Genomic DNA, 24,159 nt, shown 5'->3' on the forward strand with positions numbered 1-24,159 from the left:
ATGTACTTCAAAAGACAAAGAGATTATTTTTTTAAAAGATAAACCGTCCTATGTTATCATTTGTGTGTTAACAGGGGAATGGATCCAAACCTAATGGCACACTGATGTGGGTTGGGCAGTTCACCCTTTCATTAAAGGATTACCCTACTCCAGGCCTCACTAGTTTTCTGAGATGTAATAGGCAATATATCAGCAACCTGGAAATAATTGTTTGTTACCAAATCCTAACAAAAGTCTGGTAGCACAATTAATATGAAAAGTTATCCTTTATTGAGGCTGACCCTACCCAGAGAGCGCTATGCTTGGACTACAAGATTTTAGTTACTTATAGAACTGTTCTTACTGAATTGTGCTTTGACATCACTTCTGCAGCCTACATCAAAAAACTGCTTTGGGGATTTGACTTCTCTTGCATGGATGTAGTATCACAGACACCTGTCTCTGCCTTAAAGCGCTGCAGTAGAAATTCCTCTCAGGTCTCAACAGCATAAGAAGTTGTGCATCATCTGACACAGATTATTTTTAATCATAGGACATTATGAATTCTCTGATAGATAAAATTTCATTTTATTCTTTGGGTGTGGATAGCCCAGAGCCAAATCATAGCCTTTCTTGAGGACACACATAGGATATACATTTGTTTATTTTCTTACTTTACTTTTGCCTAAATTATTTCAGTCAAACATTTATTCTATTTTACTGTCAAAAGTTTTGTAAGTTGACTCAGATCCTTTGTTGAAGGGGATAGGAAAATGAATAAAGGAATACATTTGAAAGAAAAGAGCTAACCTCAGTATACTAAAATGAAGTAAGTGAGATTTGTTTTAGGCGCCTTCTCATTGTCCCTGTTGGCAACTTTCCCCTTTTCCAATGGGCCCCATCAACTCCCCAAAACAGTACAAAAATTGATCATTGTTATCATGAAAGATGTGTGGTGTGTGTGTGTGTGTGTGTGTGTGTATAATATAGTATATATATATTTATATATATAATATAGTGTGTGTGTGTGTGTGTGTGTGTGTGTATCTTCATTAGTTGAGTACACTGTTAACTTTGAAGTCATACTTCTCCCAAAAGCATGCTTCTACCTCTCTGGTTTGCCTTTTGTTGGCTCTTGGCATGAATGGCATCAGATCAGTGAAGTGGAAGACTATCTAGGTCTACAATCGATTTAACATATTTCACATTAAAGGGGTATAATATCATGACCCAAGTGAACACATTTCTACTGGTAAGATTTTTTTGTTTGTTTTAGTCCAGAAAGACCTATTTCAATAATTACATAGTGGTCAGAATATCATTTATCCAGGAAGTAGACAAGCACATTTTGCTCCTTTTCACTGTAGCCTATATTGTTACCTTACTATTTAACAGTTCCAGAGCACAAAAAGGGCCTGAATTGAACACTGATCTTCTATTAGACTGAGGTAAGGCAAGAGTCAAGGGAAGGAAGTAGAAATGCAGGATGGGAATAAGATTTCTTTGGGTTGTCTAGTGATTTAATCTATATGTGAGACTGTTATCAATATTGGCACACATAAGAATAGCATATCATTTTATGGCTGGTGTGCACCAAAAAGAACACACTTTACGTAGCAGTGTTCTGAAAATACCCACTGGGCAGAAATTCAAAATGGTCAGAGTATGTGTGTTTGTAAGAGAGAGAGAGAAAAAACAAGAGAAAGACAGAGAGAGAGAAAGAGAGAGAGAGAGATAGCATGAGAGAGCATGAATATTTTGCATGCTGCTCAACAGAAAACCAGAAAGATTAACCCATGGCAGGAAATCCAGGGTGATTATATCCCTTCTCATTTGGTTAAAGTCATTTGGCATATCTTATTGTTTAATTAATTTAGATAAACAAATTTGGTCTTTAATCAAGTGATATTTTAAATCGTGATTCATTTGTTTTCACTTGTCAATATCACTTCTCTTTGGGGATGTTATATTTATATATACTTTCACACCCCTCTAGAGGCACTTCTTTTCCTAAAAGAAAATGAACTCATCTTTCCTGCTGAACTTTTAGCCTATAATCCTATTTTAATTTAAAGTTCATTTTATTCAGCCTGTTGTGCTTGGGATTAACCTATATATACTGTTTCCATTTGGGAAGAAAATTTATACTAAACCCTTGTGTGATGAGGGGCGAACTATTCCTGAATTCTCAGACACAAGGCATAAACCTCAACTATATCTCTAGCTGTAGACATTGCCCAATTTCATCCACAGCCAGAGGAAGTCAGGCATACAACTGATGATACTGAAACTTCTCCCACAGGAGTGGAAGTCCCTTAAAAACTCTCTTGGAATCCTTCTAATTCCAGGAAGTGGAGTCAGAAATCACCTCCATGATCTTCTGCTTCAACAGCATCAAACTATTTGCAGTAAACCTCAACACATTCAGATACTCCCCCTACCTAGTTCCTGTCTTATGGCTGAAATCCTCACTCTCCCTCTACATATACCTCTTCTACTTTTTGTTTTATTTATTTCAAATTTTTTATTTTTAATTTTTGTGGGTACATAGTAAGTACATATATTTATGGAGTACATGAACTATTTTGGTACAGAAGTGCAATGAGTAATAATCACATCATGGAAAATTGGGCATCTATCCTCTCAATATTTAGTCTTTGTGTTACAAACAATCCAATTATGCTCTTTTCTTTATTTTAAAATGTACAATAAAGTTATTATTGACTATAGCGCCCCTGTTGTGCTATCAAGTACTATGTCTTATTCATTCTTTGTATTTTATTTTAACCCATTAACCATCTACACCTCCCCCACTCTGATGCCCTAGTACCCTTCCTAGTCTCTAGTAACCATCCATCTCTGTCTCCATGATTTCAACCGTTCTGATTTTTAGATTCCAAAAATAAAGTGAGACCATGCAATCTTTCACTTTTTGTGCTTGGCTAATTTCACTTAACATAATGACCTCCCGTTCCATCATGTTGTTGCAAATGACAGAAGCTCATTCTTTTTTATGGTTGAATAGTACTTCATTGTGTATAAGTGTTACATTTTCTTTATACATTCATCTGTTGATGGGACACTTAAGTTGCTTCCAAAGTTTGACTATTGTGAACAATGCTGCAACAAATATGAGAGTAAAGATATTTCTTCAATATACTGATTTCCTCTCTTTGGAGTATATGTCCAGCAGTGGGATTGCTAGATTGTATGGTAGCCCTATTTTTAGCTTTTTGAGGAACCTCCAAACTGTTCTCCATAGTGGTTGTATGAATTTAGATTCCCACCAACAGTGTATGAGGGTTCCCTTTTCTTTACATCCTCATCAGCATTTGTTATTGCCTGACTTGAATAAATGCCATTTGAACGGCACAGACCTCTTCTAATGGCTAAAATCTATGCATCTTTTAAGATAGCTCAGATGTTCCCTCCTCCCCCAAGCCTTCTTGACCCCTTTCAGCTGGGCTGGATTAGGCAGCCCTTCTAAGTACTCCCGTAACACTCTATATCTTAAAATTTCCCCCTTCTTAATTAGGTAATTTATTTTTCGAGACATGGTTTCACTCTGTCTCCCAGGTTGGAGGGCAGTGGCGTGATCACAGCTCACTGCAGCCTCAACCACCTGGGCTCAAGCAATCCTCCTGCCTCAACCTCCTAGGTAACTGCGACCATAGGTGCAAACCACCATGCCTAGCTACTTTAAAAATTTTTTGGTAGGTTGCAGGGTCCCGGGGGTCTTACTATGTTGCCCAGGCTGGTCTTGAACTCCCAGGCTCAAATGATCCTCTTGCCTTGGCCTCCCAAAGTTCTGGGATTATAGGCGTGAGCCACTGTGCCCAGCCCTGCCCATTGTTTTATAAGGATGTATCTAAACGTCTCTCTCTCTCTCACTACACTGAAGACCATGGAGATTAAGTCTTATGTATCTTTTTCATTGCTACCATCTCATACTACTGCCTGCAACACAGTAGTTGGAAAATAAATATTTTTTAACTGATTTTTCATATTATCTACTGCATTCTAGGTATTTTAGATATTTTCCTATCAATTATTGCATTTCCTTTCTCAAAAAAAAAAAAAAACCCATGAAGTACACTAGAATAACGATTCCCATTTTGTAGACTAAGATATTATATCTTGGTGAGATTAAATGTACCAATCAAGGTTCCATAGCTAAAAAGCAGCAGAGAGCTAACTTGAATTCTATTCTTAATTTTTAATCTAGTTGCTCTCTCTTCTCTTAGGAAATTAGACTATAGTGAATGCTTGACTTATCCCTAAAAATAAACATTATTTGTGTAGTTGAAAGCAATCTGAGCAGACTCAATGCAATCTAATATCTAGGATCAGGAGCTTTTACCTATAGCTTCAAGAGATAAAATAATAGTCAACTGTAGTCCTCAATTCCTGTCAATCAAGATATTACCTGGAATTCTCAATGGTGTAGTCTTTATTTTGTAATTCTTGCATATTACAGCAGGAAATACTCTGACTGAAATAAAAATGTTCTGCTTACCTATAGTTTTAAAAATAAGCATTCCTTAAAGACAATGTTATGTTCACCTGGCAGGGAGGGCATAGTTTACCACAAGGTAAATTCTTGGCTCTCTCAGCCTCTGCTACCCCATAGTTACCACACTGTCCTCCATGTTGGCTGAGGAGCCCAAAACATTTCTGACCTCCAGATCTGCTTCCTGGGCTTTTCTTCTTAGATGTTTCAGAGACCATAGAAAGAACTATGTCTCAAATACTCCGCTCTTCCTCCCTCTTACTCTTCCTCTGCATTCCCCTCCTCAGTGAATGCCACATCTGTCTCCTAGAGTGCACGAGTCTGAAATATGGAGGTCCATTCTCAAATAACCCCTCCCTCAACAACCCCATCTACCCAGTGACCAAGGCTTGTCAAAGCAGCTTCTTTCAGTTTCTATTACTGTTGTCTTAGCTCAGGGCCTATTTCTTATTTGAATGACTGGAATAGCCTCGTAACTGAGCATTGTCTAGCCTAGGCCTAATCAATCTATTCTCCACACAGTTAGTAGATAATTGTTGCAAACTACTACTCTAGTCATACTGGGCATCCTTTAGTCATTCCGGCTATTTGCACACACTGCCTCCTCTGTGAGAAACACCCTTCTCATTTCTGACCCTGGGCCATCCTCCATGACACTTCTCTGGAAGGTTTTCCTGATTTCCATATACCTATCACCTTTTGTGTCCCACTGCCTCTATGTCCCCAGTGCCTAACACAGCCTGCACTTAATAGGGGCTAAATAAATATTACATGTTGAATGACACCAAAATCACTTGAATCCAAGTATTCCTGTTTTCTTTCTCTTGGAGCCAATATCTGGGGCATCAGAATGGTTCCTTCTCCCTCACGCTCTTCGTCCCGTGGGCCACTGAGGTTTACTGATACCTTCTGGCTTCAGTTGCCATCTAGTATCCACGTGCTCCGTTAACTGTCAACCCAAAAGTCTTTAATGTCTAAAGTGGTGCTTCTCAAACTTCAGCATTAGATTCACCTGGGAGGGTCTGGGTGTGGTGGCTCACTCCTGTAACCTCAGCACTTTGGAAAGCTGAGGTGGGTGAATCACTTGAGGTTAGGAGTTCGAGACTAGCTTGGGCAACATGATGAAACCCCGTGTCTACTAAAAATATAAAAATTCGCCGGGCATTGTGGCATGCACCTGTAATCTCAGACACTTGAGAGACTGAGGGACAAGAATCACTTGAACCTAGGAGGTGGAGGCTGCAGTGAGCCAAGATCATGCCACTACACTCCAGCCTAGGCAACAGAGCAAGACTTTGTCTCAAAAACAAAAACAAAAAACAAAAGGAAAAAAACAGAATCACCTGGGATGCTTGTTAAACAAAGATTGCTGGTCTCCACCCCTAGACTTTCTAGTTTAATATGTCTGAAGTGGGACCTAGGAATGACATTTCTAACATATTCCTAGGAGATACTGCTGCTGGTGGTCCAGAGACCATACTTTGAAAACCACTGAGGCAATGGTTCTCAACTGCTGGTGAGCATTAGAACCCAATCACTATCATCTACTTCTGCCTACTGAATCGAAATTTTCAGTAGGGTGGGGCAGACAGGCTTTTTTTCTGCTTAAAAGCTCCACAGGTCATCCTGATGCACTATCTTGGTTAAGAACCATGAATTCAATGACTAACTTCTGGATCTGGACTTCACCTTCTTCCAAAGCCTTATTTTTCACACCTCCTTTAACTTCAATCCTCCTCTTCAGTCCTATGAAACAGTAAGCAGTCTGATGATTCCAGACCTTTCCTCCCTTTTAGCCCTGGACCAGTTTTATTTATTCATTCATGCATCTATTCATTCGTTGGGTACCTAGCACTTGCCAGGCATTGCCCCAGATGCAGGAGAGAGTGCAGTGAATATGAGAGATGCAGCCCTGCTTTGTAGAGCTCATCCTGTTTGTTCTAAGCTCCCTAGCATTCTCTGTTTCCCCTTCTCTCTCACTGCACAGATCTGTATCGGCTTCATCCCATAGTCTCTTGCTAGACTGTAAATTCAATGAAGGCAAGGACTGTGGTATGTCTTTGTAGGTGCTCAATATGTGTTTTTCTGGTTAAATTGAAAAGCACTTCTGCTGACCTAGCCCTCTTTCAAAAACCATCTCCAGAGCCTTCTCTCTCTGCTCTTTCCTGACCTGCTCTAATTCTACTTGACACAGTCAGAATTGAGCTCTGCCTTCAATGAGCCCTCCCCTCTTCCCTACACAGATTTCTAACTTGACACTTAAAATGCTTTATTCCACGCTGTTTACAGAGATCTGGTTCCTTCTACCAAACTGTGAGCTTCTGAAATGTAGGAACCATTTCATTTCCACCATTTTAATATCTGTACTTCAAGAGCCTGACATATGGAAAGTACTTTAAAATGTTTGTAAAATTCAGCCTGGGCAACATAGTGAAACTTTGTCTCCACCAAAAATATAAAAATTAGCTGGGCATGGTGCCCCACCCCAGAGTCCCATCAACTCAGGAAGCTGAGGTGGGAGAATCACCTGAGCCAAGGAAGTTGTGGCTGCAGTGAGCCAAGATCACACCACTGCAATCCAGCCTGGACAATGGGAATGAGACCCTATCTCAAAAAAAAAAAAAAAAAAAATGTCAAATTAATGAATGAGTTAATTTTGTTTTGATTTAAAACTGCTCTGCAATGTTTTGCCCCAAACTTCCTTGCGGTTTTAATGAACTCTACTTAAGACTTCCATTTCTCCATAGTAGGAAGATACCTTAATTCAAATTTCATACAGTATGGAATATGCACAACACCAGATTTGGGGGAAAAGCTTATTAAGAATCCAGATAAATCCTTACAGAGAGGGCAAAGAGTGACTTTATAGATTATCTCCTGTATTCTTGACTCAGAGTGCTGACTCGAGGTCTTAACTCCACTTTAAACCTTCTATCCGTGCCTCTCAGTTCTCTCCTTTATATAGACTGAACAAAAGACATGGTTTTTAATCTACACTCAGTTTTGACATCAAGAATGATACTACTTAGCAAATTAAACTGGTTCTTTGAAATTCATTAGAAAAATAAAATCAGATAACCTCTCAATAGGAAAAAGTATCTGAAAAAGAGATGGTTACACTTTACAAAATATACAGAAAGTAAGTGTTCTTGATAAACTATGCTCAGAGTATCATGCCATGCACATAGTAGGCCCTCAATGAATATTTATTGGGTGAAAAAAGGCAACTGGTAAGTGCTTTCACCTAAATTGAAAAGCACTGACTTTTGCTACTGTTGTTTATCACCAGAGACTCACACATTGCAGGTCCCTCCAGGAGCTATGGTTCCACTTTGGGATGCTGGAGCCAGTGCCAAGTGTTTCCCACAGTTGAATAAACTCTGTTACTAGAACTCATACAGCCTCATGTATGTTCAGGGAAATCCTCCTACCACATATATTCATAACTGCTAACCACACAATTCAGAGTTATATAATATATAAGCTGTGATATATCACCTTGATATATAACTTTTTGTCAGGCTAAAGTGGTTATAAATTCATTTCTAAAAGTTATTTTGGCTACATAAAATTCTCAGAAACTTAAGATCACCATTCAGTGTAGCAGCTCAGTCTTCCCTGGGGTAGTCTTATTCATTTTTCAACTACATTAGTACATATAATCTTTTTAGCACGCTTGTAGGAATGAGAAGGAAATAAAATGACATGACATGAACTGTATCACCAACTTAATTTTCTCTTTAGTGTATTGGATATCTGCATGTGGAATGAAGATCCTTGAAAGCCCACACCATTCCCACAATTACTTATTGGAAACAATGTTCATTCTATGTAACAAAAAGAATGATTAATGAAGTTTATGTATCATTGGAGCAGATAATTTTACAAAGCTACTTTCTTAAGGCTTTAGAATTAAGGATTTGACTGTGGGAACAGAGAGTTTTAAGGGCAGGACACCCCAGATAACCTCACCCACATACATTTCTCAAACAATGCTTTTCTGTATGTAAACAGAAAATAGAAAGGAGTATATGGTTTTTGTCCTTAGTATTAAATAGCTGGCTTTCTTTCAGGACACTCTTAAATTTCTGCACAATGCACAGCCTTCAGCACCCCAAGGAGCATAAACAAAGGATATCACGCAAGTTCACCTACTCCCACTTCACAGAACAATGCTTGTTGTTAACTAAGCAATTCCCAGGGCAGATTTATGATTTGTGGAGCCCAGAGTGAGTGCTCAGGTTGGGTCCCTGGAATCTGGGGTCAGAAGCACGTGGTGCTGCTCAATCCCCAGGGCTTTTACAAAACATTAAAATGTGACCTAAAGTTTGTGCTTGCATGTACACCAGAGTCTCTTTAGGCATTTAGAGAAATTAAAGCACATTAAGGCCTCAAAGCAGTTTATTGTTCATGCTTCGAGATTTAACTTTTTCTTTCTTATTTGCTGCTATGTTTTTCCTCTGGTGAATAAATGACTACTGAATCAAGTAAGATGAATTGACTACATATATAACATGTCTCACGTATTAAAATATACTGATAGAGCAACAAGTTATAGAAATAGGTAAATGTGAAAACTTGAAAATTCCCTTTTCATTTCCTAAACAGAATTACGACTCTGAATGACTAAAAATACAGGAGTTATTTCCTGTATTCTTAGACACTGGGTTTTTATAATAAGAAAGAATTTTTCTTCAGTGTACTTAATTTATCCCAAAACTTTACATGAGAATTGTAGTTCCAGTCAGAACTATAAGCACTTAAAAAAAATAAATGCAAACAAGTGCTTGAAAAGGCTTCTTTCCTCTTGTCACTTTAAGAAATATTTTGGCTAGAGTTACATCCCATAGGTTTATATAATGCTATTAACATGTAATGTAACTTTGGGGAATAATTTCTCCTTTGTGTTGTCTGGTACAAGTCTAAAAGTAAAATAGGTTACTGTTTCCATTTTTATGAGCATAACTATTATCAAATTATTAATACTATGAAATAATCCAATTTCATCACTACTCTTTTACTCTCTAAAATCACCTATTAAATATTACAATTGGGCTGGAAAAAAAGAAAAAAATATATGTGTATATACATATACATATATAGAGAGACAATGTTCACATCATTTTAAAAGTCATTTGGAATTATCTAAATATGTGACTTAACTGTTCAATAGTATGAATAGTTAGTATAATATAAATACAGCCATATGTCCCAGGCTGAATGAAATTGTTGATGGGTCAGTGAAGGTGTTGGGTCCTCTCACATACTATAGACAATTCAAGAGCTAGCCTATTCCAATTGACTTCATGTGAAGCTAAGTGGCTAACCCATGGTCTCTAAATAATTATTACATTTCTACATTATTCAGGAAAATTATGTTCTACCAAGTTTCCAGTGTGGTTCTGGTGTTTAAAAGTCCTCAAATAGGCTTTAAAATAAATTGTGAAATCTGAAAAAGAGCGAACACAAGGAAAAAATAATTTATAAAGAAGACAGATCAATACTAAAGGCACATTGTAGTCACAAAAACACTTATAAAATCACAACGCTGTATTTTAAAAATTAATAATGAGTCAGAAAGTTCTGGATTAGATGGCAGAGGCTGATGAAATCCAGTCTTCAATTCTTGCACAAATGGAAAATAACATAAATGCCTAGTCTACTGAGCTTCTCCTTGTCTGTTAGCTAGAGAGGAAATACCTTCCTAACACCTACCAGTGGAAAATCATTGAAAAAGTAGATTAGTGAGAATAAAACAACAAAAAGAATAGTTCCCTACCCATTGCTTCCCACTGAATGAACTTTTGACATATCAGCAAACTCTTCTTTTCGCTTGCTGCTGCTGGTATACTGCTCGCTGTACAGCTTGAGGGACATCTGCTCAACAGCATCTCTTTGTGCTTCCAGGTAGCATAGTTGAACCTCAGCCTGGAAAGAGAAACAAAGAGAAATTGCTGTTTTAATCCAGAAGGAATGCATTTCAAGTGAGGTGTAACAGCTCAAAGAATGGGAATTCTTCACATCATTATACTGCTTCTTTTCGAGTTGGATTTAATGGGATCAGTTGGGCATATTACAGAATTATATTTTAGATCTGAATCTTATAAGTTCTTCCTTAAAATATGACCTGAATAAATGAACCCTCAGAAGACTCTGTAAATATCACAAAATATCCCTGAGATCATAATACTGTATGATAAAACTTTACATAAAAATTCTGTGAAATTCCTTAATAATATTCTTCCTTATATTGTCACATATGTAACACTTATTTTTTAAAAATCCCTCTCCAACTCACACATTTGCATGGACACATATTCTAAATGCTTCTCTATTATTTTCCCTATGGAGAATAAAAAAGCCTAGTGTTAATTCCAGTACCTCTTCAATAATCACAACAGACTTTATTACATTTTTTGGTTGTCTGTGTTACTGTCTTAATAATTTTAAAGTAATGCAAATAGTGATTTTGCTTACATGCAGGTATGAATTGTTAAATCTTTCATACTTAGGGCTCACTGCAGTAAAGGAGAGGTAGTAAGTTCACCATGCTGTTTTCTATCAAACCAAGGCCAAAAGAATGCTGAATAATATTTGGCATGAAACTGTATTGAATAGATGCTTTATTTATTGCAGCTGTTCTGATCCCTGTGGCTTTCAGGTTCCCTAGAACACCAGATGAGACCAAGAATGATATCTTCTCAGGGGCATGCTTGGCCATGGTAAAGGGAAGGGAGCAATGCTGAGTTCATGTACATTGTAGACCAAAGGACTCTTCTTTTAGTGTGCTTCACTAAATCCAAGCATGTCCATTAACACTTCTCATAAACCTTAAAATTGCTACTTTACAATTTTATTATATATTCTAGGAAAAACATTTCTGGGTCAGCTGTTAAGTAATTGCCAGAATTCTGTAACATGTAAGAAGAAAAGTCGGGTCAGACATGACCTTCTACTCTTAGTATCCACAGCTGACCAAGGCCTTTTGCCTGATCTCTAGTTTTACAGCCTCAACTATGGAGAAAAAGTGAATATTATAAAGTGGCAGCTGCTTAAATTCCAAATTAGTACTCTATAAAGGAAATGGGTAGCCTATGAAAAAATGAGGTCTTGCAGGCCGGGTGCAGTGACGCATGCCTGTAATCTCAGCACTTTGGGAGGCTGAGGTGGGTGGATCACTTGAGATCAGGAGTTCGAGACCAGCCTGACCAACCTGGCGAAACGCCGTCTCTACTGAAAATACAAAAATTACCCAGGTGCATGTCTGTAGTCCCAGCTACTTGGGAGGCTGAGGCAGGAGAATCACTTGCACATGGGAGACAGAGGTTGCAGTGAGCCAAGATTGCTTGACTACACTTTAGCCTGGGCAACAAAGTGAGACATTGTCTCAATTTAAAAAAAGAAAAGAAAAAAAGAAAAATGAGGTCTCAAACCATTCTAGAATTCCTATGTTGTTGCTTTTTATAAGTACTTAATTATGAATGCTCTGGGTTGCTGAGAAAGAATTTAAAGAAACACTGTTAAAATAACTATAGTTATATAATTGAAGTTTCAGAAATCAGATCAAAACTGCAATCTATTTGTTGGTTCATGTGAGCTGCTCTTGCCCAAAATAATTGACTTGAATAAGAAGACACTCAATTGGATTAAGAACTATGTCAAACACTATAAACAAAGGATAATGTTATATGGAGTACATTCAGTTGGGAGTAGGGGGTATGGCTGGCGGGAAGGCACAAAGAAAATGCTAGATCTAGTGATGTTAGTATCTTTATTGATGATGTGGAAAAGGAGGTATGCAGAATGTTAACAGCACATATAGAAGACTGCCAACTAAGAGGTTTGCAAATATCACGGAACCTGAAAGAATGATAACTACTGATGAAATAATGTTTTATTTTTAAAAGGATAAAACTAAATGTAAAAAGTCAACAATAAGAAACACAACAGAATAAATCTTTTAGAAGAACATATAAATTTTTATGAGATAAATGAGATTACAGAGATATTGAGCAATAGTCAAAGAACTTAAGAACAATACTCCTCCAAAATGCCACCCCTTTACTTCCAATGCAAAGCCACAGAGTTTAATGAGTATTATAGCCACACTAAGTATTCCACTGACCCAATTAGAATAATGCATTTGTGCCATTAGGCGCCAAAGGACATGTTTGATATCTAAAGGTTCCTGTTAGTTTTTAACCATCCTAAGTCACAAGCTGGACCATGGTTCATTCTGCGTAGTGACCTCATAAATGTGTGCCACTGGTCACAAAAAGGATCATAAACAGAGAAGTCAACTTCATATAGACTCAACACCAGTACAGAAAAATAATCTGCATTCATCACTGTGATCCTCAGCCATTTCTGTGTACAAAGAGATATACTTCACATATGACAGGGATATATGAAAAGAAATTCAGAGAACAAAGCTGAGAGTAACTCCAAAAATAGTCACCTTACAAAATGATTGAAATGTTATAATTTATGACTTTTATTGCATAATACCTCACAAGCATTTGGCAAAGGAAATTTCCCTGCACTAACAAGGAGATGAATTAGATGGCACAGGTCTTTCTTATCCATCTCTATTTCTATTTCTGTTTTCAGTGATTCATTCCTAAATGAGATGATAAAAATAGAACCAAAGTAGTTCCTCCTGCTAAGGTTGAATGGCTTTGCCAGTCTAAATCTCTCTGCAGACTGTCTTAACTTTTTTCTCATATTCTATCTTAGTCCAAAGATAGAAAGAGTTAAAGAAAACTTAGTCCTTTAGAAACAGTAACACAATCTCTGGTTAAAAAAAAAATTATTAGCATCTGTAACAGTGGATACTTTAAAAAGTTACTATATTTTACAAATGGAAACTTAGCACAATTAAATAATATTTAAGATGCACAATGAAAATAATTTGGCAACTTACTCATTAAATAGGGGGTTGGGGAAGAAGACTCGGTGATGGAATCTCCTCTTCCCTTCTAGGTCACTAAAAGACCCATGACACCATCAACAGAAGTAGGAGTATACTCCTGTATAGGAAGAGCAGTTCAAGTGGATGGGAGATATCATCTGGATTTGAATCTATCAGTTTAAGGTACCGGTGGGATGTTCAGAATGAGATGTTCAGCAAGCAGGTGGAAATATTAGGACTGAAATACAAACCTACAGGCAATGGCTGCCATTAGGAGGTGAAGTGAGAATGCCATGGGAGAGAGTAGACAATGAGAAGAGAAAAAAGATCAGTTTTCACTTACTCTGGTCTAGCCCTTCATTATCATTGGCTTACCCAATGTAATGGATTCTCAGTCATTCTCCCTCCCAAAATTCATTTTATTTATTGTTCAATGATCTTTTTGAATCACAGTTGAGATCACTGGTGTATTGTCTGTGGGCTCGATTCTGGGCCACTTTTCTCTATATACTCTCTTCCATGGCTTTAAATGTCAACTAAGTAGTAATGCCTTCCAATGCTCTTCTCTAAGCTGCATACTTACATACCAACCAATCACCTGACATCGCTGCTCGGGTTTCTTTAGACTTTACTACTTAAAACAGAACTCTTCATCCTCATCTTTACCACATCCCCCAAACCTTTCTGTACTTAGGCCTTTAAATAGAATAAAACCTTTCCTTTTAAATAAATGGTACTGTGTATTGTTCATGTCAGAAACCTGAGAGTCATTGTTGACTCTTCCTCTTCTTCATTTCCTTTAGCAGGTTATTCCCTAAGTTGTTGAGTCCTCTTCTAAAATGTCTCTCCAGTGTCTTTCTCCAATCTGCACTGCTGCCAGCCTAGTCCAAGCTTTCATAATCTTTCACCCGCAGTACAGCAAATATATTCTAACATGTATCTCTCTGCACTCATTCCTAGACCCCTAATCTCTTCTCTTACAGTGGCCCAAGTAGTCTTTATAAAACATGAGCTGGTTTTAGACTGCATTCAGACCCAAAAGCAAAATTCTCCCCATGGCCTAGGATATTTGGTTCCTGCTGACCTTAGACCACGTTTTCTACCAGTCTCCGTCTTGATCACCATGCCCCTGTCATCCTTGCCTTGTTTCAACACTTTAAATATTCTAGTTCTTTTAACAGCCTGTTCTTGCCTCAGGGCCTTTGCACATATTGTTCCATTTCACTGGAACATTATCTTGCTAATGTCTTCTCATCTTTCCAGCTCTCAGCTGACACGCTACTTCTCAAAAAGGCCTTGCCTAACTTATCAAAACTAGATCCATTCTATTTTTCCTCTATTTCAGATACAGATTAATTTCCTTCATAACACATATCAAAATTTAAAATTCTTGCATTTGCTGGTTTACATTTTTTTCTGTCCCTTTTTCTAGACTCCAAACTCCATAAACGATTGTTTCTGTCTCCTTTGCCATTTTGCATTCCCAGTACCCTGGCAATATCCGGAACATGACAGGGGCTCAGTAAATAATTGTTCAATGGATGAGTTGTACATTCTTGCATTCATCCATTCATTTATTATTATTATTATTATTATTATTATTATTATTTTTGAGATGGAGTCTCACTCTATTGCCCAAGTTGGAGTGCAGTGGCATGATCTTGGCTCACTGCAATCTCTACCTCCCAGGTTCAAGCGAATCTCCTACCTCAGCCTCCCAAGTAGTTGGGATTACAGATGCCTGCTGCCACGCCCAGCTAATTTTTATATTTTTAGTAGAGATGGGGTTTCACCATGTTGGCCAGGCTAGTCTTGAATTCCTGGACTCAGGTGATCCACCTGCCTCGGCCTCCCAAAATGCTGGGATTACAGGCATAAGCCACCACACCTGGCTGCATTCATCCATTTATTACTCATATGTTTACTGAGACCTTCTCATGTCTCAAGAACTATACTAAGAACTGTGGGAACAGGGAAGAAGAAAACTTAGTTACTTCTCCTGAGGCACTGCAGTGTGGTAGAAGGGAGAGCCATGCCAACAGATAACTACAAGTGTACAAGTGAAATTATTGTAGGGAAGGATGAGAAATAAAAATAATTTATTGTTTGAAGGTGGGGGTTTAGGGTAGGGAGCAAAGGCTTGACAGAAGTGGTATTGGAGCCAAAACTGAGATAATGGGTCTGACCTTGTCAGGTGAAATTTGTACACCATCTTGGCCACAATGAAGTGCCAGTGGAAGCTATTGTCATTTCTGTGATGGCCTTAATCTTCCTCTATCTCTCTTTTTCTGTCATGACAAGATAGTGCCTAATGGATTAGTCCAAATAGCTGGTATAGCTCCTACTGGCTGGTGTACTTGGAGAAAGTTGCATTGAGAACTTGAATCAGCAGTTCCTATCAGGCTGGATGCCCACTATACCAAATAGTGGGAATGTCTAAGAGATTCTAGTAACTAGTACCTCTGGTAAACTTTTAACATAATATTATGGACTGAATTATGTCCCCTCACTCCCAAATTCCTATGTTGAAGCCCTAACCCCCAATGTGACTATATTTGCAGATAGAATCTTTAAGAAGGCAATAAAGGTTAAACGAGGTCACAAGGGTGGGGTCCCAATCCAACAGGATTGGTGTCCTTATAAGGAGAGGAAGAGATACCAGAAGTGTGCGTGCACAGAGGAACAGCCATATGAGAACGTAGCAAGAAGGCGGCCATCTGTGAGCCAAGGAGAGAGGCTTCACCTGAAATCAAACCTGCAAACACCTTGATCTTGGACTTCTAGCCTCCAGAACTGTGAGAAATAATTTCTGCTGTTTAGCCACCTAGTCTGTGGTATTTTGTTATGGCAGCCTAATCATGTTAGAAATGCTGCCTTCTCATCTGAGATTTAATACACTTGCTTTGCTACTTATCAATAATAGCATGTTTCTCCCCTTTATTTTGTATGCATTTAGCACCTAAATCATTAGGGGTACTCCTTTTCAAATTCAGACTACAAATTAATCATTAATAATTTAATAAGGACACAAAATGCAGTTTGTTAAAATATTTTATGGAAATTTGGCTTGGTATGTGGTGACCCAGATTCAATGCCTGGATCATTACTCAATCATATACTTCCCTCTGATCTTGTGTGTGTAAGTAATAATAACTGTATAACATATTTTGGGGAGGAAATTTCAGTCAATCTAATCATTTTGAAGGATTAAACACATAATCACTTTTATAATCACATATAGACATAATGCTTTATCTTTGTCCTAAAAAGCAATTTTTAGTTTGCTTTTTGCTAATTTGACTGATTTATCACTTCATGTCCTGGAATTCTTTATTGGGTTAAGCATCCTGACGAATATTAAAATCAATTTTACTTTTTCTTAACTCATACCATTGTAGATCTCTCTGTTCACTCATACTAGACTTCATAGTTCTCACCACATCTACTACTGCCTATCTGCATCTGGGTCCACGTCCTCTGCTATTCCTTCTGTTTCTACAGAAGCTGTCCATATTTCTAAGGCTAATCCCTTGCACTTTGGTACCAGACTTTCCTGACCTACACAAAGATGATCACCCCCCAAAATTGCCTTTCTTTCCTGCATCAAGTTTTTTTTTTCTCTACTGTATTATTCCTATTGCACATTAGCCCAAAAAATGCTGTTGTTTTTCCAATGGTAAAAAACAATACAGAGAGAAAAAGAAAAATAATCCATTGCCACTAATCTATCTTCCAGCCATTTTTCCATTTCTCTGTTCTCCATTATAGCAAAAACACTTTTACTTTAATTATTTATACTTGCTATTTACAATCTCTCTCCTCTTTCTCTCTTGAACACACTCCAATCAGATTTTGGTCCACATTCCTCATGCAGTGGTCAGTCTTTGGTCCTCAACCTAGTCTAGCCTGCTTCAGCGGGGCTGGTGGGTGTGCTCTTGGGGCATTTGCTTGTGTTTGCATGACAGCTCAGTCCCTCATTTCTCTCAGGTCTTTGCTGAAATATCCTCTTGCATCCAAGACTTCCCTGACCTGCTACTTAAAAACTACAACTCACCCCCATCCCTAGAAATCCCTATCCTCCTTCCTGCATACTTATCACAGGTAGCCAAACATGTTGCTTTTTTTTATACTGTCCATCTTCCCTCAGTGAACTGAAAGCTCTATGAGGGCACGAGGTTTTGTTTGTGTTTACTGCTGTATCCCTAGCACCCAGCACAGCATATGTGATAAGACACTCTATACAAATTGAATAAATTTTACTGAGTTTGAACATCTAAAATGGTTTAAAATGTACAAAGAAATAAAACAGATAGTTTGAAGGTGAAGTCTCAGCTTCATTCAAAAAACTGTTGGCTTTATTCTCCCTTAAGGAGACTTTTTTCTTTGACAGAAAATAAAATAATTGAAATATAGAACTTGTTTACTATTCTTCCTAGAAAAGAAAAAAAAAAAAAAAAGCTTCCGAAATTCATGAGCCATTTGGGCTTTTGGAGGAGACACCAACAATGGCAGAGTTTGTATTTGGAAGAGTCCACACTAGTTCAAGATCACAGGGATCCTTCAATATAATGGGAGGAAACCCTACTTTTTTGGTAATCATTTTGTTACTTGGGGACATTTTCCTTCTTTTACTACAAAATCTTTTTTACCTTCAATGCAGTATATCTAAGCACCTGTCTTTTCCTTTGCTTCCTTACAAAAATACTACGTTTCCCTTCTTTCCTCCTAATAGTATCCCCTTTAGCAACTAGTCCAGAATGCTTCCTTCTTCTGGAAAGACCTTCAGGTCTCAAGACCCTCATGGGCCCTGCCAAGGAATTCCAGGTTTATTAGAATCTACACTTGGTGCTATGGTCTGGCTGTGTCCCCACCCAAATCTCATCCTGAATTGTAGTTCCCATAATCCCCATGTATCATGGGAGGGATCCAGAGGGAGGTAATTTAATCCTGGGGGCAGTTACCCTCTGCTATTCTTGTGATAGTGAGTTCTCATGGGATCTGATGGTTTCATAAGCGGCTTTTTGTTTTTTTGAGACACAGTCTCACTCTATCATCCAGGCTGCTATGCAGTGGCATGATCTTGGCTCACTGCAACCTCCGCCTCCTGGGATCAAGACATTCTCTTGCCTCAGCCTCCCCAGTAGCTGGGATTACAAGCACCTGCCACCCCACCTAGCTAAGTTTTGTATTTTCAATAGACACAGGGTTTCAACATGTTGACCAGGCTGGTCTCAAACTCCTGACCTCAAGTGATCTGCCCACCTCAGCCTCCCAAATTGCTGGGATTACAGGAGTGAGCCACTGTGCCTGCCCACTTTTCCCCCTTTTGCTTGGCACTTCTTGCTGCTGCCATGTGAAGAAAGACGTATTTACTTTCCTTTCTGCCATGATTGTAAGTTTCCTGAGGCCTCCCCAGCCATGCTGAACTGTGAGTCAATTAAGCCTCTTTCCTTTAAAAATTATTCATTCTTGGGTATGTCTATTAGCAGCGTGAGAATGGATGAATACACTTGGAAATATCTACTATTTGGTTTGGCAGAGTGCACATACTCATTCCAGAATTTAGAATTATTACCTTTCCACTGCTTTTTTCTAAGATCATCTTTATTTTGTGTGTTTTTGCTTTTGTTGTCATTGTTGGTGGTTCATAATTTCCTAAAATAACTCACCTTATTCTAAGTGCACTTCCTTTGTCCAGAAACAAACTTCTTCAGGCATTTATTCACATACCATGATTAGCTACATTCTGGCTAAATACAAATAACATTTGGTATTACAATGAATGAGAATCTCATGTTGTTCTTCTAGTCCTGCATGGATGCCAAAGCTTCCTTCTACAGAATCAGAGCAGGGAGTCATAGGACTAAAGGAGCAATGTATTTATTTGGAGTAAAATTGATTCAGGGCCTTCATTTATTCATTCAACAAATACATCTTGAGTGTCTCTTAGGGGTAAGATATTGTGCATGATACAAACAAATCTAGATCAGACACAGTATCAACCCTCAGGGAATATATAATCTTTAATCACAGAAAAACTGTACTACATAATAGTAGCTCAAATATTCATTCAAGGGTAAGACCAATATTATACTTCAAAAATATTGCCGGGCCGGCTACAGTGGCTCACGCCTGTAATCCCAACACTTTGGGAGGCCGAGGCAGGTGGAACACAAGGTCAGGAGATTGAGACCATCCCGGCTAACACAGGGAAACTCCGTCTCTACTAAAAAAAATACAAAAAATTAGCCAGGCATGGTGGCGGGTGCCTGTAGTCCCAGTTACTCGGGAGGCTGAGGCAGGAGAATGGTGTGAACCTCGGAGGCGGAGCTTGCAGTGAGCCGAGATCACACCACTGCACTCCAGCCTGGGCGACAGAGCGAGACTCTGTCTCAAAAAAAAAAAAAAAATATATATATATATATATATATATAGCCAAAGAAGCACTTACTAAGTTTGTTGGAATGTTATTTTTATTATTGTATAAGAGAGTTATAAAAGTATTAAAAAATATAAATATCTTCCCTTGTCAAAAATTTATATATCAAAAACTTAATAAAGAATCTCAAAGCTATTTCAATATTATTACTCAGCAAAGACCACTGCATATACTAATCTTTGTACATTAGGATATAAAACTAATCATAAAACTGATCATAAAACTAATATCACAAGACTAATCATAATCACAAAACTAATCATAAAACTGATCATATTGGCAGTTACAAAAAAACCTAGCCTTAGGTTCTCAAGGTTTATTTGTAGACCTCCTGTCTAACAAAGTCAGAACAACTGCAAAAGATAAATGATTTAAGTAAAAAAAAAAATATTACTTTAAAAATTCATTTTTATTTCTTTGGACCTGTTGTTTGCAAATTAATAGACATATTCACTACAATGTTTAGGAAATTCAATTTTAAAGCTGCATCATTAATGATATTTGTTAAATGGTAAACATTTAAACAAAAAGTTGAGAAATTAACATTAACACCATTTCCATTATTTCTTCTTTTTGTGCATAAAGAAAAACATCCTTTCCTCCATTTTAATGACAGATGAGATGTTTATTAAAAATAACAACAAAACACCTCCACCTAACAAACATGAAGAACAAATATATCAAACAAACATATCAAACAACTGCATTTGTGAAGAGCTTTTATCTACCACTACCCTCTCCTTTTTGTAATGCATGTAGTTAAAAATCATTAAAAATTCAGCATTTTATGTCATGATCTAGGGTGGGAAGGGAGTGCAATTATACTGTGTGAACTGAAGAGGATGATTAGAATTTTTGATGTCACTCCATTACTGTTTCCTTGGCAAATCTCTGCACAATAACATAGGCATCCTCTGCTTATATTCTATGGCAGCATCCTTATTCTCATCTTCTAAATTCCTCTACAGCAAATCGTTATTTACTTTCTGGTAGAAACTAAACATCAAAGATGTAAAATAGGAAGATAGTTTCTCTTGCCCTGCAGAACTGGCACTTCCTTCCTAAGTACTACTATGCTGGCAAATGCTGTTATTAACTCTATGACTGCAAGACGTGCACACTAGTTCCTTTGAAATTCTATAAAATAGTTGTCCTTAAGTGGTGATAGACAGAAAAGAATGAAGCAGGAACAACAAGAATTACTTTACATACTAATAATAACAATTTAGTTATCAAAACAGAACCAAACAAGTGTGCCTTTATACTGTTCTTTTAAAAATTTAGGCTCCTAGGGTTCTAATAATCAGGACCTATGGTTCAGGAATGCACAGTAGCACTCAGTTCAGTGCCTATATCCTCATTTCAAAGAGAATCATTCAAACCGACATCTACCCTGTCAAGAATCTCGACTTTGAGCTGCTAATGTAGAATAAAAATCAATATAAATTTTGATCATTTGATGAATATTTACTTCTTTCTTTAGTGTTTGGGGATTTAGAATTGAAAAGTGCTGAATCAAGTCATTTTATTTTTTTGTGTTTGTGCCAACACCAATTTACTACCCTCCAGAAAGTTCCTGAACAAGATGTCTCAGGTGGCAAGCATGTTGGTTTTTCCTGTCAATCATAACAGTGTGTCAGTAGGGAACCATAAGCATTTCCCTTTCATACTCTTAGTGTTCCAAAAAGGAATATTTTGATTACTTCCTTGGAAAAGGTAAACTTTCTCATTTAGCCACACTACTGTAAACCTGGGTGTCTGTTGTTTTTGGCATTCAGCTGAGCCTAAATTGATACAATCTATTAAAAGTTAAACACCCCATTTTAGGCTCCGAGGGTCATGCACAATAAACAGAATTTACAAATGGGTTCCTCTACAAGCACAATTCAGTATTACCCTCAAAACAAAGAGCTTTTATAGAAGCTGCTATATTTCTCCATGCATTTTCTGAAAAATAACAAGAAAATATCAACTGACTGCTCTAATTAGCAGACAGACTTCACAATAAAAAAGACTTTACAGTTTTAATATAAATGAAAAGAAAATGCACTACAGACAAATGACATTTAAAAAGCTTAGCAATCAAAATATGATTCCTATGTAAGGCTAGTTACATGAGTAGAGGAGCATACCACCATTTTCATTATAATTTCATATCTGTAGCAAAAGATTACTATTCTTACAAAATAATTCCATAGTGATTTTTAAAATGATGGTCTTTTCCAATCTGAAAAAAGCCTAAATTAATTGCAAACACCAAAAATGTAAGATATCCTCATAAAAAAATCTTATATATGACATAGTGACATAACACTCTATATTAAGGATGCATTTTTGATGGTTCCTTATAAATTAAATAAAAATGACAGCAGCTGCCTTTCTCAAGAATGACATACCCCTGGACAATCACTAGATATTATGTAGACAGATGTTTTAAATAAAATAAAGTATTTAGATTGCTAGATATGAAGGCAATTATAGGATGTCTTTGTTAAATTACATTTTTCATTTTTGTGAGGGGAAAAAAAGAATTGTCCTGGAAACAGTACCAACAGGAAATGATCCTATATCTAAAACAGCTGGAGACTGTAACTAATATAAATTTACTTGAAAATAAAAATGCTGTGTGCCTCTGGAGACATGCAGTAACATGCCATAAAAACAGATGAGAATATAAAAGTATTTAAAAAGGAGAAAATACATTTTATCTAGATATTACACTGAGATGTGAGCCACTGATAAATGACAAATATACAAAGATGAAGAAAAGAGAGAAAATCAGATGAGCCATTTTAAAACTTATAATAGATATTTTATTTAAAACTATATTTGTAGAAAATATCAAAAATATTTTTCTTAGAAAATCCTTTGCTTTTTAATATACTGGTTATTAATCAATTTACTGAAGGCATAATAATAATGTAAGGGCAAATAATTGTGTTTACTTAAAATTCTAATGGAAGCAGAAGATGTATACTATGAGTAAGGTAAGGGCCTTAAATGTTAGATAAGAATATTCTAGTAATTCTCAAAGTCATATGTAACTAAGGCTCCCTACTACATGTGTCCATCTCCTCCTATCCCCATTCTTGTTAGCTGTTGAATTGGAAAGGTATCTGATATACTAATTCATACCAAATATACACAAACATTAACATCTTGTAGTGTTATGATATATACTGGTTCTCATCCAAAGCTCCTGGCTTATAACTCCCATAGCCTTTCCTTGGTTATAATGTTGGGTGTGTTAGGCCTCAGGGGTAGGCCTCTGACTTTCTGCTCTCCTTTCACCTGCCCTAAGGCAGGACTCTAATGTTCGCCTGCTTTTCTGATTGTGAGTCTTAAGACTCTCCCATGAGAGGATCCCACCCTATACTGCGGGGGAACGAATGCTGACATCATGAAGATTCCACAAAACCCCAAGAGGACAGAGTTCAGTGAGTTTCCAGATAGCTGAACTCATGGAGGTTACTGGAGGGTGATACGCCCAGGAAGGGCATGGGAGCCCCACGCCCCTTACCCCAATTATCTCCCTATGCATCTCTTCATCTGTATCCTTTACAATAGCCTTTATTATAAACCAGTAAATGTAAATAAGTGTTTCCCTGAGCTCTGTGAGTTGCTCCAGCATATTAATCCAATCCAAAGAGGGGGTCATGGGAACCCCAACTTGAAGCCAAAAGTTCGGCACTCTGATCAGAATTTCTGGAGGGCTGAACTTTCAACTGGTATATTGGGGGCTGGGGGAAGTCTTGGGGACTGAGCCATCAATCTGTGGGATATGACACTATCTCTGGGTAGATAATGTTAGAACTGAATTAGAGGGCACTCAGTTGGTGTCTGCTGCTCAGTGTACGGGGAGAACTCTCCCCACCCCCAAATATGGTCACAGAAGTCTTCTGTATTGACGATTATTGTCGTGTGAGAGTAGAGGAAAATCACAGTTGAGTTTTCTCTTACACATATCTTAACATAGAACATGTCCAAGTTCATGAATTTCAATATTCTTCACTTAAAAATTGAAATGTATTAATCTACACGACACTTTTAAGAAAAGCTATGGGTGGAAATCTATTTGCACAGCAGGGGTGAGGAGAGCATGAAAAAGTATCTCCAAGTCTTGAGTGTTTACCTGTCTTATCTGTACCTGAGACTCATCCTAGTCCAGTTCCTAGGGGTCTGGGTCTCAGACAGGAAGAGACCATGTGAAGTTGAGACTTCCTATGGGGCCCTAATTTGCACAGTCAGAGAAGATCACAGAGCCTCAGAAGCTGGTGTATGCATGTCAGCTGGAGATGAGACCCAATAAAGGAACATAAG

The 24,159-nt window shown here is 37.6% G+C and overlaps 1 protein-coding gene across 4 annotated transcripts in view; it reads right to left on the bottom strand.

Moving 5' to 3' along the window:
• AKAP6 (A-kinase anchoring protein 6) overlaps positions 1-24,159 on the bottom strand; it is a 652,282-nt gene that overhangs the window by 157,513 nt on the left and 470,610 nt on the right. For all 4 annotated transcript variants that reach the window (XM_050798308.1, XM_050798307.1, XM_050798309.1 and 1 more), the window contains one exon: positions 10,269-10,417. In XM_050798308.1, coding sequence (XP_050654265.1) covers positions 10,269-10,417 — 149 coding nt within the window. The remainder of the gene's footprint in view (positions 1-10,268; positions 10,418-24,159) is intronic.

This window comes from Macaca thibetana, chromosome 7 (genome assembly GCF_024542745.1).
Source record: "Macaca thibetana thibetana isolate TM-01 chromosome 7, ASM2454274v1, whole genome shotgun sequence".
Taxonomy (NCBI): Eukaryota; Metazoa; Chordata; class Mammalia; order Primates; family Cercopithecidae; genus Macaca; species Macaca thibetana.